Source organism: Vombatus ursinus, unplaced genomic scaffold (assembly GCF_900497805.2).
Source record: "Vombatus ursinus unplaced genomic scaffold, bare-nosed wombat genome assembly UNPS02001419.1, whole genome shotgun sequence".
Lineage (NCBI taxonomy): Eukaryota > Metazoa > Chordata > Mammalia > Diprotodontia > Vombatidae > Vombatus > Vombatus ursinus.
In genome coordinates this window covers 22309047-22318627 of record NW_020941197.1, presented here as the reverse complement: position 1 = coordinate 22318627, position 9581 = coordinate 22309047, and the positions used below count along the sequence as shown (strand labels likewise).

The 9581-nt window shown below is 36.8% G+C and overlaps 1 protein-coding gene across 1 annotated transcript; it reads right to left on the bottom strand.

Annotated features, from left to right (window-relative positions):
- Positions 1–1814: 1814 nt before the first annotated feature.
- On the bottom strand, positions 1815–2116 carry LOC114047501 (putative 60S ribosomal protein L37a). Its single transcript, XM_027868349.1, has one exon. The coding sequence runs from the start codon at positions 2114–2116 to the stop codon at positions 1838–1840; it is 279 nt and encodes a 92-aa protein (XP_027724150.1). The 3' UTR covers positions 1815–1837.
- Between the last annotated feature and the right edge of the window lie 7465 nt (positions 2117–9581).

Genomic DNA, 9581 nt, shown 5'->3' with positions numbered 1-9581 from the left:
ATTATAACTTTCATACTCATCTATAAGGAACAGCTTATATGCACCAGCTCTACATTGTTTTCTAGTTCATAAACCCCTTGTGGTTTACTTAGGAAGTTTTAGATAGTTGTTTGTTTTAATGCAAATAAGCCACCCTTTTTTTTAAAATTATAACTTTTCTATGACTGCTAGAATAATTTTAAGTAACTTTACTCTTTCTAGTTTAAGTGTTACTTGAATAAGTAGTAAAATATATATATTTTCATTGATAATTTTATAAGGATATATAAATAAGAGGCAGCATGGCACAATGGATAGAAACCTGAACTTCAAGATAAAAACCTGGGTTCCTGTTCTGCTTCTGACACATACTAGCTTTGTTGCTGTGAGCAAGTCACTTTCATTTCTCAATATCCTCCCTCCCCTCCTGGCAAAGCTCTGTATAATGATAATGGCTAGTAATTATATTGTCCTTTAAGGTTTGCAAAGTGCTTTTAAGTAGATCTCATTTCTATGAGATAAATGCTATTATTATCCTCTATGAAATTGATGCTCTTATTATTTCTTTTATAGCTGAGGAAACTGAGACTGAGAGAGGTTAGGGGACTTGCCCAGGGTCACCCAGTAAGTTTCCAAGGAGTGGTTCAGGCTCAGGTAAACCACTATTAAGCTCTAATATGTTATGTTGCAGAACAGATAACCATCTGCACCAGTCAGGCAAGTTTTCTCCCTAGTTCTCCATATAAACAGAAACACAGATTCAGACCCAATAAGGCATTTACATGTACATAGATGACAAGAACTTGAAATTCAGTGAAGATATACAGATATTATGAAGGTGAGAATTGGGGTGCTAAAAGGGCCTGTAATCTATGTTTCCATGAAACTGTTCCTTGGAGCTTTCTCATCTGCCCCCACCTCCTGGGCCAGGTGGATTTTTCTGCAATGAATTTTTTTTTCCAGAAAAGAGGGGAAATTCCATCAAAAGCAAGGGCATGAAGGTTGTCTCATCTGTCTATCCTGTACCACAGGTGATTATGGCAGAGAACCACTGTAATCCTCAAAACTCCATGCTTCTCTTTTATAACCCACATATGCCTTTTTCCTCCTCTCTACTGCTGTCTTACCGATCCCTTCTAATCTTTCTGCTTTGTTGTCTCCAACCACAAGAAAACCATTATAGAGCATTTTCTTAGGTCATGTGTACTGTGGTGACTCCCCTTCACTGAATGATTGAGAGAAGGGTTTGTTAATAGAAATCTTGATGTGTCCTTTCCACTTGGTCCTAATCTAGGGCCACTTCTGCATCTTGAAGAGCCATTGGAGATTGTTATTAAGGAGAAGGACTGGACCTCCGACTTGAGTGGTATGGAGCAATGTTTCTCAAACTTTTTGGTCTCAGAGTGCCCCCCTTACATTTTTAAAAATTATTGAGGACCTCCCCCTTCTTCTGAGAGAACTTTTATTTATGCGGGTTATAACCATTGATATATACTGTGTTAGAAATTAAAATACCTCGGCATTATGATGAAAATAATTTTGGCCTCCCAGACTCCCTGAAAGTGTCTCATGGGCCTGGACCACAGAGAACCACTGTAGGGAATTCCCAGGTGAGGAAATTTCTCTGCAACTTGGAGTCTTAGAGATTGTTTTAGAGAACTGAGAAGTTAAATGACTTTTTCTTCACCCAGCTAGTATCTCAGGGGCAGGATGTGAAGCCTGATCTTCCTGGCTTTCAGGTTAGCTCTCTGTCCATTATACTTCACTTTTATTTTTTTATTTATTTTTTTAATTTTTATTCCACAAATTAGCCCATTTATTGTTGAACTATGGGCTACAGATATTTGATAAGAAGATTTTACTGGTTTTTCAATTCCTTCAGTCTTCTGATGGCAGATTTGACTGTAAATGCAGAGGTGGTATTGTAGGTCCATGCACCACCAGCTACTGTCTTCATACAGGATCCACAATGCCAGATACCCACACCCCGTCTCTTCATTTTAGTCTTGCCACAGAAGGAGCAGGTATACTTGGCATGCTGGCTAATTTCAATTTTCTTCACCATTTTTCTGAGGGATGCACCATAACGTGTTCCATGTTTACCAACAATTCTGACCTTCTTGTTACATTTAGCCATGTTGCCAGTTGCAGGGCTGGAGCTCAGAGAGCTATACTCCACTTTTAAAAGTAAATTCAAAATGATGTCAACCAGTATCATCATTGTTATCCTGATAATAGCTCAAATTTATATAGCACCTACTGTTTGCCAGGCACTACACTAAGCACTTTACAAATATTACCTTATTTGATCCTCACAACAACCCTGGGAGGTTGGTGCTAATTATTCCCATTGTACTGTTGAGGTTAAATAGAAGTTAAGTGACTTGCCCAGGGTCACACAGCTAGTATATGTCTAAGGCTAGATTTGAACTTAAGTCTTCCTGACTCCAGGTCCAGTGTTCTAACCACTGCACAACTAGTTGCTTTGAAACACCAGTGGAGTTGTGAGTATAGGAATTAGTTATTTTATGCAGAAATCATTCTTATCTCATGAATTCTGAAGATCCTATTTGACCAACTATTGAGCTCCTAGGATTTAGAGATAAGTTGGAATTTGGACATCAAACATGTAGTTCGTATCTTTAGTTCCCACTAGATGGCATAGATCACCCAGTAATCATGAATAAAATTGAATGCATTCTAAGATGCAAAGATAATATAATCCATATAACTAAATCTACATCCTCAGAAAAGTTAAATGTGAGAGCTTTGAGGAAAGTCAATAAAAAGTAAAATGAATCTAAGACATTGATCCACAAAGAAGTTAGTGCTTATTTAAGACTAGTAATATAGTCTAGAGCTGAGTAGTTGGTTCACATGAAACCCTTCCTTTATTGACCAACATGCATTTGGACCAGTAAGTCCTGCTTAAAGTGGTGGGGGAAGTTCCCCTTTGCCTGTAACAACAAAAGAAACAAAGCTACCAAAATGACTTTTTATAGTTAACTTTTGCCCAAATAGAGAAAAAGAAACTATAGGTAATATTCTTGCTTCCTATTTTCCACTTACCCTAAAATCAAACCGTTTCAAAGTGACCCTACATTCTCATCACAGACCTCGAACCCTGAGAGGACATCTAGTTCATCCCATTTCAGATGAGAGGTAATTGAGGCCTTGGGAAGTTGTGTCCTGTTCAAATTCATAGGATAATCAGAGGACAGATTTGAACCCAGGTCTTCTATCTCTACAACCAATGCATTTTACCCTGTATTATACTTCCTCCCACTGTCAGGAGAGCATAGACTTTCCTACCAAACTGGAAAGGCTGTGAATGCAGGTAAGTGATGCTGAATGATGGATATGGAACATTATATATGTTGTTGGAAAGCAGCCTATATTTGTCTGGAGAGGTTAGCCAGCAGGTGCATACCAACTCTTAAAAGACCACTGACTTAAGTTATATAAGTGTGTCAATCTACATCAGAAACAAGTGTTCACAACTACAAAATTACTGATCATTTAAATATGTTGGTGGTTGGAGTTCTGCTTCCAGGAACCAAGATGGTGGAGTAAGAAATAAGTTGCTCTTACCCTCCCGTATTAACTTCTGAAAGCACAGAAAATATCACCCCAGGAAAAACCCTGGAACAGCTGAACCAGAAGAAGGGTGGGATGCAGCAGTCTGGTAGCCCAGGTTGCTTGAGGGATTAACAAGAAATGCCTCTCTTACCCTGGGGGAAGGGAAGCAGTACAGAACTGGAGGAGACCCAGCAAGCTAGCAGAAAGCCCCACCTCAGCATACCAGGAGGAGATCCTGAAACCCAGGTGGTGCAGCAGGCAAACGCTAACACCTGGACCCCCAATGCCTCAGTGAGGGTGGGGGAACCAGTGGAAAACCACCAGATACCCCAGCATTCTTCAGCAACTGGCTCTCCCAGTGCCTCAGCAAAACTAAGGGAAGCAGCACTCCAAGGGGCCCCAGGCGAATAAACATCCTGCAACATCCATCTGAAAGGAGCTGAAGAAATCAAAAGGAAGGAAAGGCCCTGTGGAGCAGGAAATCTCCAGAGCCACACTACCCAATCCTACCCCTGGAATTTTAGTGTTGCTTATTCCAGCCCAACACCAGGTAAGCTGCCAGAACCCTACAGCCTCCAACTGCCAACATTGGAGGCCCCAGCACACAAAGCCGGGCCCTGGGTTCCCAATACAAGAAGCTTGGGTCAGTGCCCTCTGCTCCCCAGCAGGAGAACTCAGTCTCTTTAAAGGCCAGGAAATAAGCAAACACCATGAGCAAAAAGAAACGTATGATAGATTCATATTATGGGAACAGTGAAGATGAAGGCAGAAATTCTGAAGAGGACAATGTTGTCAACAAACCCACATCTGGAACCTCAAAAGGGAATATGAACTGGTCTGAAGGCCAAAAAGCCTTCTTAGAAGAGCTCAAGAAGGATTTTAAAAGTCAAATGAGAGAGGTAGAAGAAAAAAATGGAAAGAGAAGTGAGAGGTATACAAGAGAGAGTCAATAACTTGGAAAAAAGGAAGGACAAAAATTAACTGTAGAAAACAAGTCCTTAAAAAATACTGTTGGCCAACTGGAAAAAAAGTACACTGAAGACAACAAGTCCCTAAAAAATACAATTGGCCAAGTGGGGAAAGAGGCACAAAATCTAATAGAAGAAAACAATTTGTTAAAAATTAGAATTGGGCAAATGGAAGCTAATGACTCTATGAGAGAGCAAGAATCGGTCAAACAAAAACAAAAGAATGAAAAAATTGATGAAAATGTAAAATACCTCATTGGTAAAACAATTGGAAAATCAATCCAGGAGAGACAATTTTAAAATTATTGGTCTACCTGAAAATCACGATGAAAAAAAGAGCCTGGATAGTATCTTTCAGGAAATCATAAAGGAAAACAGCCCTGAGGTCCTAGAACCAGAGGGTAAAATAGCCAAAGAAAGAATCCATCGATCACCTCCTGAAAGAGATCCCAAATTGAAAACTCCAAGGAATGTAGTAGCCAAATTCCAAAATTACCAGGTCAAAGAGAAAATACTGCAAGCAGCCAGAAAGAAATGATTTAAATGTCATGGAACCACAGTCAGGATTACTCAGGACCTTGCAGCTTCTACATTAAAAGACCATAGGGCATGGAATATGATATTCTGTAAGGCAAAGGAGCTTGGATTACAACCAAGGATCAACTACCTAGCGAAAATGAGCGTGATTTTTCAGGGGAGGAGATGGATATTCAACGAAATAGGGAACTTCCAAACTTTCCTGACAAAAAGACCAGAGCTCAACAGAAAATTTGATCTTCAAATACAAGGCTCAAAAGAAACATAAAAGGGTAACCGGGACAGAAAGAAACAACATGTTATTAATAAGGGCAAACTGTTTACATCCCTACAAGGGAAGATGACACTTGTAACTCTTGAGAACTGTATTGTTATTATACCTTGTTAAAGGGGTATACATAAAGGGTGTGGGTGTAAGTTGACTTTGATGTAATGATAAAAAAAATCTAATCAAGTGGGTTAAATAGATCAGGTAAATGGATTAATCTGATCTAATTAAGAAAATGTACTGAGAGAAAAGGAAAGGAGGAGACAGACAAGGGTAAATTACATTACAGGAAAAGGCACAAAAACCTATTACAGGGGAGGGAAAGAAGGGAGGCAGATGAGCATTGTTTGAACCTTACTCTCATCAGATTTGGTTCAAGAAGTGAATAACATAATCAGGTATAGAAATCTAACTTGCCCTATAGGCAGTAGGAGGGAAAAGGGGAAAGAAAAGGGAGTAGGGATAGAAGGGAGGGAAGAAGTAGTAGTAAGGGTAAAAGGGAAGAAAAGGGAAGGGGCTAATAGAAGGGAGGTGGGACTGGGGGAGGCAGTGGTCAAAAGCAAAACACTAGTGAGGGAAAAGGAGAAAGGAGAAAAAAGCATAAATGGGAAGGGAAAGAATGGAGAGAAAGACACAGATAGTAATCATAACTGTGAATGTGAATGGGATGAACTCTTCCATAAAACTGAAGTGGACAGCAGAATAGATTAAAAACCATAATCCTACAATATGTTGTTTACAGGAAACACATTTGAAACAGAGGGACACACAGGGTAAAGGCATAAGACTGGAGCAGAATATATTATGCTTCAGCTGAAGTAAAAAAAAAAAAGCAGGGCTAGCAAACCTGATTGCAGACAAAGCAAAAGCGAAAATAGATCTTATCAAAAGAGATAAAGAAGGAAACTATATCCTGCTAAAAGGCACCGTAGACAATAAAGTAATATAATTACTAAACATATAGGCACCAAATGGTATGGTATACAAATTCTTAGAGGAGAAGTTCAGGGAGTTACAGGAAGAAATAGCAAAAATATACTAGTGGGGGACCTCAACCTCCCCCTCTCTGAACTAGATAAATCTAAACACAAAATAAACAAAAAAGAAATTAAGAAGGTGAATAGAATATTAGAAAAGTTAGGTATGATAGACCTCTAGAGAAAATTGAATGGGGATAGATAGGAATATATTTTTTTCTCAGTGGTACATGGCACATACACAAAAATTGACCATATACTAGGGCAATCAAATCTCACAATCCAATGCAGAAAGGCAGAAATATTAAATGCTTCCTTTTCAGATCATGATACAATAAAAATATATGTAATAAAGGGCAATGGAAAGATAGACTAAAAAATAATTGGAAAATAAATAATCCTAAAAAATGATTGGGTTAAACAACAAATCATAGAAACAATAACTTCATTCAAGAGAATAACAATAATGAGACAACATATCAAAACTTAATGGGATGTAGCAAAAGCAGTTCTTAGGGGAAGTTTTGTATCTGTAAAGGCTTACATGAATAAAATAGAAAAAGAGGAGATCAATGAATTGGGCATACAAAATCCTCAATTAAACATCAAATTAGAAATACCAAAAACCAAAGGAGAAATTAAGAAAATTGAAATTAAGAAAACTATTGAATTAATAAATAAAACTGAGAGCTGGTTTTATGAAAAAACCAATAAAATAGATAAACCTTTGGTTAATTTAATTAGAAAAAGAAAGAAGAAAACCAAATTACCATTATCAAAAATGAACAGGGTGAATCCACTACCAAGGATGAGGAAATTAAAACAATAATTAGGAACTATTGTGCCCAACTGTATGCCAATAAATTCGACAATCTTAGTGAAATGGATAAATATTTACAAAAAATATAGATTATATAAAAATATAGATTATACAAAAATATAGATTATAGCCCAGATTAACAGAAGAGGAAGTAAAATACTTAACCCCATCTCAGAAAATTGAACAAGCCATTGATGAACTCCCTAGGAAAAAATCTCCAGGGCCAGATGGATTTACAAGCAAATTCTTTTTATGATACAAATATGGTGCTGATCCCCAAACTGGGAATAGTCAAAACAGAGAAAGAAAATTATAGACCAATTTCCCAAATGAATATAGATGCAAAAATTTTAAATAAAATATTAACAAATAGATTACAGCAACTTATCACAAGAATAATACACTGTAACAAGGTAGGATTTATACCAGAAATGCAGGGCTGGTTCAATATTAGGAAAATTATCAGCATAATTCATCATATCAACACCAAAACTAACAGAAACCAAATGATCATCTCAATAGATGCAGAAAAAGCTTTTGACAAAATACAACACCCATTCATATTAAAAACACCAGAGAGCATAGGAATAAGTGGAGTCTTCCTTAAAATAATAAATAGCCTCTACCTAAAACCTTCAGCAAGCATCATATGTAATGGGGACAAGCTAGAAGCATTTCCAATGACATCAGGGGTGAAAGCAGGATGTCCATTATCACCACTGTTGTCCAATATCATACTGGAAATGTTAGCTTTAACAATAAGAGAAGAAAAAGAAATTGAAGGTATTAGAATAGGCAAAGAAGAAACAAAGCTATCACTCTTTGCAGATGATACGATGATATACTTAGAGAATCAAATGAAGAACTACTTGAAATAATAAACAACTTTAGCAAAGTTTCAGGCTATAAGATAAACCCACATAAATCATGGGCATTTCTAATTACCAACAAAGTCCAACAGCAAGAGATAGAAATAAAAATTCCATTTAAAGTTACTGTAGACATTATAAAATATTTGGGAGTCTACCTACTGAAACAAACCCAGGAACTATACGAACACAAGTACAAAACACTTCACACAAATAAAGTCAGATCTAAATAATTGGAAAAACATCAGTTGCTCATGGGTAGGCTGAGCTAATATAATAAAAATGACAACTCTATCTAAGCTAATTTACTTATTCAGTTCCATACCAATCAAACTACCAAATATTATTTTATAGAGTTAGGAAAAATAATAACAAGATTCATTTGGAAGAACAAAAGGTCCAGAATATCAAGGGAACTAATGAAAAGAAATGCAGTGGAAGGTGGCCTAGCTATTCCAGATGTTAAGTTGTATTACAAAGCAGCAATCATCAAAATTGCTTGGTAATGGCTAAGAAATAGAGTGGTAGATTAGTGGAATAGGTTAAGTATGCAAGACACAGTAGTCAATGACTATAGTAATCTATTATTTGATAAACCCAAAGATCCCTGGGATAAGAACTCACTTTGACAAAAACTGCTGGGAAAACTGGAAATGAGTATGGCAGAAACTAGGCATTGATCAAAATCTCACATCATATACCAAAATAAAGTCAAAATGGGTCCATAATTTAGATATAGAAGCTAATACTATAAGCAAACAGAGAGCAAGGAATAGTTTACCTATCAGATTTATGGAGAACAGAAGAATTTATGACCAAACAGGAGATAGAGAACATTACAAAATGCAAAATGGATAATTTTGATTACATTAAATTGAAAAGTTTTTTTGCGCAAACAAAGCCAATGCAACCAAGATTAGAAGGAAAGTAGAAAATTGGGAAAGAATTTTTACAACCAGTCTCTCTGATAAGGGCCTCATCTCTAAAATATATAGAGAATTAAGTCAAATTTATGAGAATACAAGTCATTTCCCAGTTGATAAATGGTCAAAGGATATGAACAGGCAGTTCTCAGATGAAGAAATTAAAGCCATCTATAGTCATATGAAAAAATGCTCTAAATCTATATTGATTAGAGAAATGCAAATCAAAACAACTCTGGGGTACCACATCACACCTATCAGATTGGCCAAGAAGACAAAATAAGAAAATGATAAATGTTGGAGAAGATGTGGGAAAATTGGAACATTAATGCATTGTTGGTAGAGTTGTGAACTGATCCAATCATTTTAGAGAGCAATTTATGAAAATGTGCATATCCTTTCACCGAGAAATAGCACTTCTAGGGATATTTCCCAAAGAGATCATACAAATGAGAAAAAGACCCACATGTACAAAAATATTTATAGCAGCTCTTTTTGTGGTGGCAAAGAATTGGAAATTGAGAGGATGCCCATGAATTGGAGAATAGCTGAACAAGTTGTGGTATATGAATGTAATGGAATACTATTGTACTATAAGAAATGATGAACAGGCAGACTTCAGAAAAACCTGGGAAGACTTGTATGGTCTGATGAGTGAAGT

What these genes read in the sequence shown, in the direction of transcription:
- LOC114047501 (XM_027868349.1), bottom strand. Translation starts at nt 2,116, where the DNA reads ATGGCTAAATGTAACAAGAAGGTCAGAATTGTTGGTAAACATGGAACA.